The sequence below is a fragment of the Crocuta crocuta genome, unplaced genomic scaffold (assembly GCF_008692635.1).
Source record: "Crocuta crocuta isolate KB4526 unplaced genomic scaffold, BGI_CrCroc_1.0 scaffold619, whole genome shotgun sequence".
Taxonomy (NCBI): Eukaryota; Metazoa; Chordata; class Mammalia; order Carnivora; family Hyaenidae; genus Crocuta; species Crocuta crocuta.
This window is the reverse complement of record NW_027533395.1, coordinates 5,634,995-5,651,265: the sequence shown is the minus strand read 5'-3', so window position 1 is coordinate 5,651,265 and position 16,271 is coordinate 5,634,995. Positions and strand designations below refer to the sequence as shown.

The 16,271-nt window shown below is 41.7% G+C and overlaps 1 protein-coding gene across 1 annotated transcript in view; it reads left to right on the top strand.

Moving 5' to 3' along the window:
- Positions 1-16,271, top strand: part of SORCS1 (sortilin related VPS10 domain containing receptor 1) — a 514,658-nt gene that overhangs the window by 344,615 nt on the left and 153,772 nt on the right. The window contains exon 6 of the mRNA XM_077748457.1: positions 6,444-6,517. Coding sequence (XP_077604583.1) covers positions 6,444-6,517 — 74 coding nt within the window. The remainder of the gene's footprint in view (positions 1-6,443; positions 6,518-16,271) is intronic.

Below are 16,271 nucleotides of genomic sequence, written 5' to 3'. Positions count from 1 at the left end.
TGCCCGCTGCCCCAGTGCACCACCTTCCAGCTGGCCTGCCTTCCCCGTTCCATCCTCACAGTGCTCATGCATCCGTCTTACAGAGACACAGTTCCAGTTATGTTCTCAGTGGCAATTTTCTCCTGCTTATTTTTATGTTTCAAAATTGCTAAGCTTTATCATCTGTGCATTTAAATAATGGTATGAGCATATGGCTGTAGAGGGCTACTCGTTTTATCATCAGTGCCTTGATATTAGGGGATTTGTAACATAGGTCCTATTTCAGCATCTAATTATTTTATTTATCTTATATTTATTTGTCTATCTCTACTAAACCAAGATTCCATCTTATACTTGATATATATATATCAATCCCAGACCCAGGTGCATAGGAAGTGTCTACAAATGAAAGTGGACCTTGGTCACTTATTGACCCATTCTTCCCATATAGCCCCAGCTCCATATGTCTAATCCTCCAAGCCTGCCTCAAAGTGCCAAACCCAACTGTGAGGCATGTGACAGACTACAGTGACAGCTGGGGAATGGCCAGTGACAGATTTGACAAATCCAGCCACAGGAGATTGATGGAGCCAGCGATATGTCATCATTCCTGCTCACTGTTCATCAGCAAAGGCTGAGTAGCCAGCCTTGGTGCTCTTGTCTCTTGACCTTGTTGACATTTGGGTCCAGTCTCTACTAACTCCCTGCAAGTTTCAGTAGGATTACATCTGTCCATCCTGCACCTAGGCTCTGTTTATAGCCTCTGCCCCAACAACTGCACTTTTCTGCACACAGCCCAGTCAAGCTGGGTCTCTCGCAGTTCACAAATGAACAACAAAAACACTACTCTAAGCTTTGTAGCTCTGTTTATTTGCTCAGACTGACCCATTCATTCTGGAACACTTTTAATCCACATGTTTATATTAAGGAATATTAACTGTACTTCTAGGCCCAAGTTCAAAGCTCTGCCAGATTCCCAGTCTGGAAGATTCTCTCCTACGTAGGCCACCATAGGACTCTGAACAAAGCATTACATGCAATTGTTATATGTTATCTGTGATATTCTCTGCTAAGCTAGCTTTTGGTTTGAGGAATTTGCATGTGCTGGTGACAGGAGAGCTGGTCTGGGACGCCATGATGCTTCTCTCAACATGTATCCCTGTACCAGCCAAGAAGAAGACTTGTGCCAGCAACTGGTGAAGCTTTATCACACAATTTCAGGTACCGCCAGATGTGTTTTTCCCTTAGAGTGAGTTCAGGCCTTCTCCTGTGCTGTAGAACCAGAGTATCAGAGCGTACTTCCGACGACCATGGATTTCTGTGGACGATTTCTCTTTGTTCTTGTTGAAACTGGTGAAGGAAAGAGCTTGATATTTGCTGTGCCTCAGGCCTGGCGTTAGGAATTCACTTGAAGTCCTCAAGGTGCCATCTCTTTCTTCCAAAAAGAATTCAGTAACAGCAGTGAGAACTGGAGAATCATGAGGTAGATGAGTGCTTTGTACCCAGGCCATCCCCAGGGCAGTATTAGGATGAGGCAAATAAAATAAAACTGGCAGGGTTTTCTGTCAGCCTTCTCAAGAAGTGCAGTTTGTAGGCCTCCTGCCTCTAGAATGTTAAGGGCAGAGAAGTAAAAAAGGAGCAAGCAGTCATCCTTGAAAAGAGCCCACAGCAGGAAGTGTTCTGCCTACATGGAAACCTCTCAAGGAGTCTGTGGGGAGGAGACCCAGGGACCTGCCTCCTCACAGGGAAAGTCTCCATGAGGAGCTTTGTGGAGAAAGCATTCAATCCCACCAACCACAGATTTCAAAGATGCTATCACTCTTCCCTTTTACCAAAGTGTGTCCTTGCACCAATTTCCGAAGCACAGAAGAAAATCCCTAACGTGTACCTGTCTCACTTTGAAAGAGTGGCTGCATTGATCTGATTTAGAAATACTGAGAACACTTTCCAGGGACAGTGATGATCGCAAGGTTTTGCATCAGTGCATGGAAGTGGGATTTCTCTTCAAAGAAGGTTGCTTCTCAGCCAGGGCTTCAACCATGTAAATGGTAATAAGATGGAAAATGGAAGCTGGCAATAGCTGTGCTCATAGCATCTTCTCTCACCCCATCTTAGTCTGCTGAAGATCAGGAATGCTGAGCAATGCCAGTGACTCTCACTGTTTCTCACCTGCACACTTTCTGTCTCCCTGTAGCACCCCTCCTTATTCACCCCTGATCCACAGCTTGCAGCTCTACAGCCTCCTGAGGATGGCGCCAGAGATGGCTGAACTGGTTAAAAGATTACAACAAAACTAACCCTTGCCATTGTGTTCTTTGTGATTAACTATCTTTTTATCTGTACTCTTCTTACAAGAGATGAAGGCAGATGGCAAGAAAACAAACCAGTGTGAGAGTCTAAAAAAGAAGAAAAAATAAGAAAGAAAAAGGAAAGGTTGGATGGGAGAGGAGTGGGGAGGGAGAGAGAGAGAGACCATTCAGGAAATGAGCCTGGCAGGAGGGAGAAGTATTGATGGGCCCAGACCAGCATAATGGCAACGTGGAGGGGTCCGGCCCTGAGGCTGATGGTAGATCTGGAGCGTCGGGTGAGCATTGGGTTTGTGGTCATGAAGTTATATTTACTGAGGCAGGAAAGAGGTCTCCGATAGGTTAGGATGATTTGAGACAGGAAGGGCTTTCTGCCTTGCATTCTTAGTCAACCAGAATCCTTTCCCTGTGCCCTAAGATTTCTGCTCCTTCAAAAGTTTTCCCCAATAGCTCGTACCAGTGTTAGCACAGTAAAACCAAAACCAAAACCCCGTCAAGAGTGGTGTTTTGGGGTTCATGACAGAGGTTAGTAGATGAACATTGCCCTCCTAAAACAAATATTGTGTCTTCTTCCCTCTGTTCTCTCTCTCTGTCTCTCTGTCTCTTTCTCCTTCTCTTTGCTCAGCATTACTGGAGAAAGCTGTTCTGTTTTCTCTGATGTGACAGATAGTAATGATAGTTCTCAGTGTTGTGTTCTGACAGTCAAAAGAAACCTTAGAGCCAGAGACAGAGAGGGAAATAAATCTTATTTAGGTACTGTCAACACTATGAATTTTATTAAAGCATGTTGACTCATTATACACAAAAAGCCTTCCACTGGTGGCTGAGACGGTGTCATTGGGTAAAAGGCCTTGATCCCTTTCTCAGCTTTATGGAGGAGAATTTTGCTGTAAGACTCTGTAGGTTTCATTAACACATTAATGTGAGACTACGAGTTANAAACTTTTCTTGCTATGACCCCAGCCTGGACAGTGGGGGGAAAATGCTCTAAGTAGTAGGTAGAGTACACAGAGCAGCTTTGGCTAAGGGGAAATAGGCAAGACCCTGCTTCCAAATCCTTGGAAGTTTCGAATGTACTGGTATTTATAGTTTTGGTTTGTTCATTTGTTTATTTTTCAGCTCCAAGCCTCTACTATGGGTCCATGGAAATCAAACAAATTCCTCTGATCAGTTCCCTTAATTTGCCCATTGGGAAACCTGGGTGGTACTTTACTGGGTAGAGTCATCACTAGGGAATTTGGATGGTATAAAATCCATACATTTCCTCCTTACTCATCACTATGTGCTAGACCCTTTCTAGAAGGAAAGGATTCCTAATACCTATGAGCTTTGTAGTCAAATTAAAGGGGCAGTGAATGGTCTCAGATATTTTAGAGTGATGTAAGATAGGGAAGAATTCCTGCCTTGTGTTCCTAGAAGGTTCTCTTGGAAGGTTTACTAAGCAAGTTAACATAAATAGGTGGCCTGTAGTTTGATACCGTCTGTTGAACTGTAGATCTTTGGAAATGAGATGACTGGGAATGTTAGTGTGTAGGAGAAGGTTCATAGAAAAGGTATATTTTGATCTGGGCCTTAAAAAAAGACTGGCATTGAGGTAGGCAAGTCCTGAAGCCATTGCAGCCAGAGTGTGTAGCATCAATCAAGGCCTAGCAGAGGGAATGTGTTTGGATGTGAATGAGAGAGTGAGAAGGTGAGTCCATCAATACCAAAGGGTACCTTTCAGGAGGGAAGACTGGAAATAATGTCACCGAGCTGAATAAGAGGCTTGGTTTATTGGATTAACTGGTATACCTACTACTTGAGGGGCCTCTGGGTGTTGACAAATAACAAAGCAGCCTCTTGAAGAGGATAAAAACAAATATCGTGGGACATACCTGACTGCTCCATAGATTCTGAATCCAAGCCTAGAGGGACCAATTATAAAAGACATAAAGAGAAAAAAACACACAGATGCTGGCACCCAGTGATTCCTCACAAAGACACATTCTGTGGGGGGGCAGGGATGGCCCCATAGGAGCCCGAAGAGTTAATATTTGATTTTTAGGATATCCATGAGTCCAGCTTCACACCCAGAATTGTTAGTATTTCAAACCATCCTGCTTCTGTTACATTTGCATAAATCCTTATATGTAAGTATAGATATTAACATACATTTATATATAGACATAGGCACATACAATGGTGTGAGCTCTGTTCTCTTTAAATTCATGGAAAAAAGTGTAGCTCTGGGCTTTCAAAAGATAGAGCAAGGGGAGAGGGAGAAGCAGACCCTTCCAGATGGAGTACTTGCTGTTCTTCTCCAAGTCTGCACATTCAGGTGCCTTGTGTTTGCAACATGCTGGTGAACACACAGCAGGACATGTGGACCCTGGCTGCTTGGGCTCTGAATGGAGAGGGAGTGAGCTGTCCCATTCTTTGGTATCTCTGTGAGGGGAGTGCCTCCCCATCTCTTCCTGGCACTCTTAAAGGGAACCAAGCATAAAACGTATGCAGGAAACCTTTCCCCAGGCATGATGGGGCAGAGAAAAATAGTAAGACTTGAAAGAAAAAGCCACAAATTCTCCTTGACCAGATACCCAAATACTATGTCATTGGAGCCAAGTGAGCTGCTTGCTTAGCAATCACATATTTTAGCCTTTTCTTTTTGGCTTTGAGTCTGTTTTGATCTACTGGACATATTGTCATGGGAAGCTCTTCCAGAGGTCTGTAAATACTCACTTGAGCTGACCTGTTCCTTGGACTTGCCCAGTTCCTCTGCAGTCTTGGTGAATCACTTGGTGAGTCATTTGACCCTTCACTGAGTGCTGAAGCTGGAGAGAAGACTAGGCTGGGCAATCATCGTGTTCAGTATAGTATGACTCATTATCCACTCACTGTGAGATTGAGCGAATGCAATGGTGGCAGATTGAGATGTGAGTGGGTTACAGACCAGTCACATAGTAGAAGGGAGATGTTCCAAATGATATTTATCAAATCAGTAGCCAAATGTCCATGGGAACCAAAATACCAAGAGCAACAGGAATCTCTGGGCTGCCATGAGAGGACACTTCTGTAGAGCTGTAAAGATTATCAGAGAGGAGCAGAGGTGTGGAGGGAGTCATAGTCAAGAGCAAGATGGAAGAGAGGAATGACATTTGGAGGGGATGGAGTATGTGGAACGTTAGATCATGTCTCATGAGCAGTGTTTCTGCAGTCACCCCAGGGGAGTACTGAAGCCATGTAGCATGTAGACTTGACCTCTTACCAGCTGTAGAGCCATCCGTAAGTTAACTTCATATATCACAGGGATGATGTGTGGATGAAATGAAATAATGCATGGGGAGCCGTTGGATCATAGTGAAAGTGTAGTCCATGTGGGTTGTTCAAATAGCCTGGAGCTTCTCTGGCTTTTGTGGAAAAGACCAACAACACTGGCTCCTCTGGGCCGCACGGTCGGTTCCAGGCTCCCTAACTGCACATTCAAAGCCTTTCCCAAGTTGCCCTCAACATTCACATCTAGATTTATTTAGATAAGCAGGCCTTATTTGTATACTGTCCCTGCACATCTCACCACGTTGACCCACATTGCTCCTTTTGTAACGCCTGTCCTGTTTTTGTCAGTGTGAGTGCTGCCATTCATTCGGACCTCAGCTGAATCCACTCATGTCTGGGAAGCATCCCTGACTGATTCCCAAGTCTCCCTCCTTGGCATTCCTCTGCCCCTGGTGGCCTCATGCATTTCTCATGACTTTAGTCAGGTTTAGGTTCTCCTGTCTGCTCTTCAAGAGCCAGGTCTCGCTTTTGCACTTCTTTGTATTCCACACAATGATCTGCTCAGGATGCTGCTAGGTCACGTGGTACCGCTGACTCTGTCGCCAGGTAGAACTGAGTATGAATCCCAGCTCATTCGAATGTTTAGAGGGTATGCAGTTTCCAACAAATCACTTTATCTTCCTGAACTTCAGCTTCTTTGTAAAGTGGGGGCATCAATATCTGACCTGCAGAGTGTATACGAGGAGTAGGGATGATATGTGGATCATTTACCTGGCATACGGCAGGTGCTCAACAAATGGTACGCACTAGTGTTGTTAATGTTGTTATTATTGGTCCAATGAACTAATATTTGTATATCCTCTGTACCACCGGGTCATAGTGCTGAACAATTTCTCTTCTCAACAGTTATACAGCTCTGCCGAATTTGGGAGAAGGTGGCAGCTTATCCAGGAAGGTGTTGTGCCAAACAGGTTCTACTGGTAAGTCTCATTATTTTTGGTAACACATTAAGAAGTCACCTAGTAAATGAGCTGTGAAGGTTTTTTGTCACTGAGAGCTCTCACGTGAGGTCTGTCCTTTTTAGACATGCCCACATCCTCCTACATGGCAGAATGTGATGTTGGACTAGTCAGCATCTTAAGGGAATGTTAAAGCTGTGTCACAAATTACTCAATAAGCTCCAAATAGATCAGTGAGATTAGTGAACAGCAATGGCTTTGTAACTGTTGTTTTATTCTGGTTTGATGGGACTTGTGAAATAGACACTTAAAAAAACATTTTAATTCTGATCTTTATTACTAAAAGCACTATAAACACATACATTACAAATTCACATAAAGGTGTTCAGGGTAGATAAGTAGATCTTATTAGTCTAAAAGTAGCTCTTCCTCCTGTTCCTGATTTCACGTCTCCTAGGTCTCATCATGTGCGACACAACCAGCATTCTTAGGCTCTTATTTCTCCTTCCATGAATGTTCTGTGAGTTACCAAACATATGTATATTCTTCACTTGGGCTGCTATAACACAATACCATAGACTTGGTAGCTTAAACAACACATTTCTTCCTCATGGCTCTTGAGGCCAGGAGGTCCAAGGTCAAGATGCTGGCAGATTGAGCTCCTGGTGAAGACCGGGATATGTCAGAGGATATTACAAGATGTTTCAGAGGATAGTGCGGGATATTGCAGAGCGCTGCCTTCTCACTTTGTCTGCACACAGGACAGGGGAAGAGAGGAGCAGCAAAAGAAAGAAGGAAGCAAGGAAAGTAATATTCTTTCTTGTTTCTACCACCTATGCCCATCCTTCAGATGAAACTAGAGGTGGCTTTCCTCCCTGAGAATGGGTGGCCACAGCTGAAAAGAAGGGAGTGGTTCCTGGGTGGCTTAGTCAGTTGAGTATCCAACTCTTGAATTTGGCTCCGTCCACAATCCCAGGATCCTTGGATCAAGCCTCACAACAGGCTCCATGTTGAGTGTGGAGCCTGCTTAGGATTCATTCTTTCTCTCTCTCTCCCCCCTCTCATGCTCTTGCTCTCTCTCTCTCTTTCTGTAAAATAAGAAAAAAAATGTAAAAAGAAAAACAAAAGGGAAAAAAGAAGTCCCTTTCCTTCTTTGTTTCCAAGGGCCTAGATCCTGGCAAAGCAAGAACAAAGTAAGAAGTAGTCTAGTACGATGTTGACTTTATTTATCAGCCACTTTTGAATTTGCCATTTAACCCCTGCCCAAAGATGTGACTACCTTACTTAACCTAATCTGCCCATAGAAAGGACATTTAGATTGCTCTTAGACATTTGCTGGTATCAACAGTACTCTAAGAATGGGCTCAGACAAGGGTTTCAATACTTAATGTCCACATCATTCAGAATCATTGGAACCATGACCTTCAAGGAGCCCCCAAGCTCCCTGCTTGTTGTGTGTCTCCCCTTTACTCCTCTTGAAATTACACTGTCTCTCATCAGCCTTTGGGCTTTCAGGCACCTGATGGCTCCCCAAACCCTCCCCAGTTCTCTCACTAAGAGCAATGCATTTTCATCTTTCTCATTTTCAAACCCTGCCTTAAATACCCCTGTGGGAGTTGAAAGCCCAAGGAAATGCATTAGAGGAGTCTCTTTTAACACACTTGTGAAACTGCCTGAGAAAGTGAAGGGCAAATCATTTGCAAACAAACTGGCTCAAAGAGAACACATAGAAAACTGTGTATGGGACAATACCTTTTTTTCCCCGCCTTGTAAAGAGACATTGATAACTAAAGTAGATCCTGGGTGCCTCAGCTGGTTAAGTGTCCAGCGTCAGCTCTGGTTATGATCTCATGGTTTGTGGGTTCAAGCCCCAAGTCAGGCTCTGTGCTGACAGCTCAGAGCCTGGAGCCTGCTTCAGATTCTGTGTCTCCCTCTCTTTCTGCTCCTCCCCTGCTCACACTCTGTCTCTCTCTCTCTCTCAAAAATAAATAAACAATGTTTTTAAAGAGAGACATTGATAACTAAAGAAGGTTTTTGTTTTGCAAAAGCTGTTCACCTCTTTCCCCTGCTGCTCTTGCTCAGAGGTGGTTTGAGCATTGCTTTCAGGGTCCTTGCTGGCCCCTCTTTTCTCCAAGAATTCCCTTCTAGCTGTGACTTAGTCTCCCCTCTCTGGCAGGTGTTTCTTGTTGTCTTATTCATTCTGTCTTACTCACAAGTATGAAAGGCATCAACCTTGCATCTCCATCTGTTTTGCCTTGTAAATTATGAAGTCATTTTTTGGAAAGAGGGTCCATGTTTTTTTGTTCTGTTTTTGTTTTCATTCTCTCTCTGACTTGGTGTTCCATGTGCATAGTTTGCCAATGAGGAAGTTTAAGGGGCAGATCTTTCCTCAAATCCTGCTTCCCAGTGACTTCAAATAGCAGCCTGTGCACCCAGCAAAAGAAAGGAGAAAGTTGCAATTCACAAAGGACTAGAAGGACATATGTTCCTATCAATAGAAACGAAGGAAAGCACTGACTAAAAAGATGGACAAGGAAAAAGAACTAAGATGGGACTATTTCCTGTGTAAGTGGTACATGGTACACAATATTTTCTAGCTCATGGAAGGTCTTATTCACAAACAGCATTTTGAGGCGAATGGACCAATCATTTCTTTAACTGGTGCTACTGCGATCCATTTTTTATCTATTCTTTGAATAAGGGTCTTTTTTCTGAAAGCCTGATTAGCAAAGCCCTTTTAACCATATGTCATAATATAATTATCTTTATAAAAATGATTGTGGATGAATCCTGATTAATCTGTTAAGTAAAATAAATAATACCCCTCCTTCTAGCTTTGGGAACAGAGAGATGCATCTTGTCCATTCAAGCCCCACATAGTGATAAGCATGATTCAGACTTAAGCTATTTAATTCTTATAAAAGTTTAATGAAGTAATGGAGTAAGGCTTGCATTATCATCGTGAGCAGATAGGGAACTTGTGGCATGGAGAGGTTAACTAATTTAGCCAAGGTCACACAGCCAGAAAGTAGCAGAGCTGGGATTCAAATGCAGATAGTCTGGGTCCAAAGCCCATACTCTTCTAAATCAGTGGATTCCATTGCCTCTACCTCTTGGCATTTTTTTTCTGGGCAGAAGCTATGAGCCCTGGAAATTCAGCCCATTCAGGCAGATGAGAAGAGAAAACCCAAAGCTCTTTTGGCCATGCTGCCTGCATGAGTATCTCTCCAACTGGGCTTGGCAGATGGCTCCCCGGGGTCCTTTAAGCTCCTTGGTTTTTCCAGAGAAGGCATGAGAACTTGTGAATTGCACAGTGCACATGACTGTTGATGAAAATCTCTTGATCTCTGGCCACATGGTCTGTATTTCTGACTAAGCAACTTCCTGAGGCTGGCAGCAAAGGTGTCAGTCAAAGCAATATTTATTAGACTCACTCCTGGAAACCAATTGCTTCCAATGACATGGGAACTAGGGGGCTATCTAGGATTGCTCAGCAAGCTTAATTACAAGAGGCCCCCTTTAATCATTTTTGCTTGGAGCCTGACTGCAGGGATGTGGAAAGACCTGAGAGCAACTTTTCTGGTGATGAATCATCTAGTGTAAGGGACTCTGGGTAATAACATAGCATTTCCCATAGAGAAAAATGAAGATGAATTCATATCTTTTCCTCATCACCTAGTACACTTGAGAAATATCTATTCTGGTTGGCAATAGCGATGCCGCCTCTGAAAGTAGTTGATGGCAATTAGAAAATAATTATGGAACGTAAGACCTTATTCTTAAGTTATCACAGCAGTCCTGTTAGTACTACCATAACTAACATAAATATGAACTGTCCTCCATGGAGTTCATATTGTTTTTAAAACAGATATATATATATATATATATATAGCAGCTTATAAAACATATCTTAGTACAATATGGCCCTTACAAGAGTAGGTGTCCTTTATATTTAACTAACTGTGATAGCAGTCTTGTTCTTTACTATGTCAGAAATCAATTACACTGGGAGGCAGTACAGTCTGGAGATTAAGGGGCTCAGAGATACTGAGGTATGAATTCTAGCTTTGCCATTTACTCAGGAAGGGATCCCAGGGAAGTTACTCCTGTGTGTCTCAGGTTTTTCCTCTGTGAAGTGGAAATAATTAATACCTACATCATTAGATGAGATGTTTCTGATGAACTTGTTACATTCCTTACACCTAAGAATTGTATTAAGTGCCCACCAACTAACAGTAATAATATTCCTAATAGTGGCTGACCTACATCTACTAGTTTTACGCCCCCCCCCATGTTGGCTTCATTCTCAGGTTGGTTTTCCCACTTGTGGTAGTGATGGACATTATCAGTTTTACTTTACATTCTAACAGTTTAGAAGCCTCATCAAACCAGCCTTCCTCTTTCCTCGCATTTCTAGGCATCAGATCTGAATGGTTAAGGCTATACAAGGCAGTGCATTACTTGTGTGGGTCAGGGAACTGAAACAGGTGATGGCATTCAGTCCCAGGCAAACTGCCTGGTTCAATGTTAGGGGAGAAATGATTGCAAAACAGAAGGAAAATGGGATCTTTTAAACAAAAAGCAAGAATAGATTTTTACTAGGGAAAAAAATACAGATGGGAGAACTGAGCATCAGCAAGGTAGAGTTCCATAATAGGGATTGGTATTAAGTTACTAGAATGATCTGGGTGCATGACACATCATACCATTTGATCCTTATAACAAGTTTGTGAGGTAGGGATTCTTATCCTCATTTTCATGAAATAGAAAAATGATGTATTTTATCCAACATAATATATATAATATGTAATACAGCCAAGTTTTGAAACTGGGTCTGTCTGAGCCCACAGCCCTTGCTAACAGTAGTAAAAATCAGCCCTATAGTTAAGAGTTATCTCAAACCTGCATCCTCCAATAATAACGGTTTGATAGTTTAATAGGGAAGAGCCAAGTTTTTGCTTTGACATTGAACAAAGACACAGAGCTGGAAGATCACTGGTAACCCAAATGCTTGAATAAAGTGAAGTTCCTGCCAAAAATTCACTATTAGAAGTTGCTGAATGTGGCCTTGTTGGGATTTGAATCAACTTTTTAACAAAGCAATGGGAGGCAGTTTTCATTATAAACCACTCAGCAATCTATTATCTATGCAAAAGACAAGGCAGTCTTAGAGCTATTTCACTTAATTAAAAATAGGTTCAGACTTATCTTATTGATTATGTTGCTCTGACATATAGAAGGCTGCTGGAAGCAGGGACAGTTGAATGGTGATTACGTATATTTTGTGACTAATTCACACACAGAAAATTAAAAGTTGACTCAACAATGAGCCTTTGTATTCTGGGATGCCAGCCTTGTTTCAGTTATGTCCCTCAGGGGACACATGACAGCTGTATCGTGCAGCAGAGACACAGGAATATTCGCAAATCTACATTCCATGCTTTTGAGGATGTATACACATTGTCATCCATTCCCATGATTCAGTGTCAGTCCATACAAATGACTCCCCATTCCATACCTTTGGCAACGAGTCCCATTTGTTGAGCACTCACTGTGTGTCAAGCCCTATGCTAAGTGCCTTGCATACATTGTTTCATTCAGTCCTCAAATCAGTGATCAGAAATAATTTAGTCATCAAAACTTTTTCAAGATATGTGATAGAAAAATGCAACCTGTCTTAAGGAAAAAAAATTTTAAGAGATAAGGGCTCATAGATCTAGAAAGTCTAAAGTCCAACTTTATCTAGACTCCACTGATTCAGAGGCTCCTTAAGTTGATCAAATCTTGATATTTCAGCTCCACCCTCCTCAATGTTAGCTTCACTCTCAGACAGGCTTTCTTCCTGGTAGTGTCTAGCAGCTAACATTTTCCAGATTTACGCCAGTAGAAAAGAAAATACCTCCTTGCTTGGTGGTCCAGTAGAACTCCTGGGATTAGGCAAACCATGAGAGACTCTTGAATGCTGACAAAAACTGAGGACTGATGGATGTGAGTGGGAGCGGGGGATGGGCATGAAGGGGGACACTTGTGGGGATGAGCACTGAGTGTTATGTGGAAACTAATTTGACAATAAAGTATTTGTAAAAAAATTAAAAAAAAATAAAAAAATAAAAAAAAAATAAAAAAAAACTCCTGGGATTAAATCTCATAGTCTTTGATGAGGTAACATCCTCACATCTAGACCCGGGGATAGAATCAATTCCAGTAAACCACATGGACACAAAGTAAGGAAAGGCGATATCCCAGAAAGAGTGAGTAATTTTACCAAAGGAAGTGAGCTTAATGGGATAATGTCAACAAGAGGTTCCCATTGCTGGTAAGTGTTTTAATCCCAATTTTTGGATGAGAAATAAATAAGAAGATAAATAAGAAAAAAAAACCCAGAGAGATTAAATAATCCTGACTCATGTTATGTATTAATAAATTATGGTGACAGGATTTAAACCCAGATCTGACTGGCTAAAGAGAACCATGCTGTGTTCCCTCCAATGTGCCTTCACAAGGCCCGCTGTGCTAGGGGCCAGTAAAGCCTAGCTTGAGCCCCAGCTCTCCTGGAAGCTTTTCTGAAGGACCTGCTCCACAGATCTTTCTTCTCACTCACAACTGTTATGTTAGCAAGCATTTCCTTTTGACCTCATACACATGGGGCCCAATGCCCAGTCATTAGAGCCACAGTTGTCTATATACCTGGACTGTTGTTCCTACACAGAGTTCTCTGTCTAACTTCAGGCATAAGACTCAGATGCATAAACTTGGGCTGGTGGCATCTGGCTATGTCAGAGAACACGTCAGGACTTCAGGTGGTCTCTCCGTGATTCTGACTCGTATCACTACCACTCAAGCTCAAGTCTTTATTGAACTTGTTGTTGTAAAACACTATGTTGTCAAAATAACTAGAAAATTGGGTGTACTTCATTAGTAAGGGAGCATGACTATTTTTTGAAGACACTCTACCTCATCCTTCACCCAAAGCTCTGAAGTGGGTCTTCGTTTGCCAGAAACTTCTAAGCAAACACCATCACTAGCTTCCAGTTCACTAGCTTTCAATCATGAGCTGGGGATGGGACATCTCACAGTAAGGAACTGGGTTTTGATGCATAGGCATCTGTATTTCTGTGTATCCTCTAATCCAGCCTTAGCATTTTTGACCCACGTTCGTTCGCCTCTGTTCTCTTACCTCCTTTTATATGTTGATTTTCCAATCCCCATCACTTCTACCTCCATGAAGTTACACCTAACCACTTTCTCTTTTATTCTCCTTAGCTTTACTCGGGCTCATTAGGAGTAGTGAAAAAGCCCCCCTCTCCTCATGGCATACTAATGCCTAAGGAATCTTGTAAGCATTTCCCTGATCAAGCATTTGCCTTGTTCTTCATTGCTTATAACATAAAATTAAAAAGAGTAGGAACATAACTAGATTCTTGCCAAGCTGAGTTTGAATGCACATTTTTCTGACCTCCCCTCCCCATCCTCCCAATTCTGTGTGCTAAATTCCAGAAGGCCAGATAAATAATTCTAAGCCCTGATTAGTCTATGGACCAGTTTATCCCTCTTATCTCTCTGGCTTTATAAATATGCCTACCTGGGGGATAAACTGTCCTTTTATTTTTTTTAGCAATGATTAATTTTTACCACTTACTCTGTGTTAGGACAGTTTTGATCTTTGAATACAAAAATTATGGGTGAGTATTTTTATCATTGTTAGGATCACAGTATTGGATCTTTACAGCCTTATACTGATGCCTGCCTTTACCCTCAGAACCTTCATCAATTCATGCTTCTTGTTTTTCTAGGCAAGAAGATTCTCTTTCTTTGAATTTAAATGTGATTATGTCACAAATAAAATGCAGTGCATCATAAAATGTGGTGTACCGCGGGTCTGTACATGGGATTGTTGGGAGGAGCACAGGCTTAGAGTCAACATAGCGACTCTATGAAAACTACTAACAGAAAATGACTAACAGAATGAAAAAGGACATATAATTTTTTATTAAGTAACTTAGCACTTAGGTTTTACAGATCTGTCTTTTTATTTCCTCATTTCCCTGTCCTGCTAATAGATAATTTGGTAAGGACCAAGACTGTCTTTAGCACATCTCTACCCATTCTGTGTATGGAAGTAAATGTAACGGCAGACCTTAGTGTATTGCGCATGTGCACGCGCGTGTGCACACAAACACACTCAAGGTACTGATTTCATCGAATGCACACCTGTATGTGTATGCACACACATAAACCCACAAACACATCCAGATTGAAACACATCTTGAATGGACTCCATTTGTTAAATCAGGGAGCAATAATAGATCACCTGTATCTCTTTCCAGCCTGAAAAGGTGGTGCCCGGGTGTCTGTCAGTTAAGGATCTGACTCTTGGTTTTGGCACAGGTCATTATCTCATGATTCATGAGTTCAAACCCCACACTGAGCTTTGTACTGCCAGTACAGAACCTGCTTGGGATTCTCTCTCTCATTCACTGCCTCTCCCCGTCTGTGNTTTAGATACATATAATACATAATGAGTAAATATTGACCATCATCTAAAAGAAGAATAGAGAAGAGTTGGGCATTAGTTTCTGGAATGTGGCAATCTCATTTTGACAACCAATTTCACAATTTATATTTTCAATGAAATTTTTTAAATTTAAATTTTAGCTAACATATAGTGCAATATTGGTTTCAGGAGTAGAATTCAGTGACTCATCACTTAACATATATCACCCAGTGCTCATCACAACAAGTGCCTTCCTTAATACCCATCACCCATCTAGCCCCACCTCCCTCCATCAATCCTCAGTTTGTTCTCTATCTTTAAGAGTCTCTTGTGGCCTGTTTCCCTGTCTTTTCTCCCCCCACCTTTCTCATATGTTCATTGGTTTTGTTTCTCAAATTCCACATATAAGTGAAATTATATGATATGTGTTTTTCTCTGATTGACTTATTTAGCTTAGCATAGTACTTTCTAGCTTCATCCACATCATTGCAAATGGCAAGATTTCATTCTTTTTCATGTCTAATATTCCATTTGTGTGTGTGTGTGTACACATCTTCTTTATCCATTCATCAATTGATAGACATTTGGGCTCTCTCCATACTTTGGCTATTGTTGACAATGCTTCTATAACATTATACCAATGTATAACATTGGGTATAACATTGGCATGCATGTACCCCTTTGAATCTATATTTTTTTATCCTTTGGATAAATACCTAAGTGTGCAATTGCTGGATCGTAGGGTAGTTCTAGTTTTAGTTTTTTGAGGAACCTCCATACTTTTCTTCAGAGTGGCTATACCAGTTTGCGTTCTGATCAACAGTGCAAGAGGGTTCCTCTTTCTCCACATCCTTACCAGCACTTATTGTTTCTTCTGTGGTTAATTTAGCCTTCTGACACGTGTGAGGTGGTATCTTACCATGGTTTTGACTTGCATTTCCTTGATGATCAATTGTGTTCAGCATATCTTCCTGTGTCTGTTAGCCATCTGGATGTCTTCTTTGGAAAAGTGTCTATTCATGTCCTCTGCACATTTCTTCCCTGGATTATTTATTTTTTGGATGTTGAGTTTGTTGAGTTCTTTATAGCTTTTGGATTCTAACCTTTTATCCAATATGTCATTTATGAATATCTTCTCCCATTCTCTAGACTGCCTTTTAGGTTTGCTGATTGTTTTCTTCGCTATGCAGAAGCTTTTTATTTTGATGAAGTCCCAACCTTTCATGTTTGGTTTTGTTTCTCTTGTCTTCAGTGATGTGTCTGGTAATAAGTTGCTCAGGC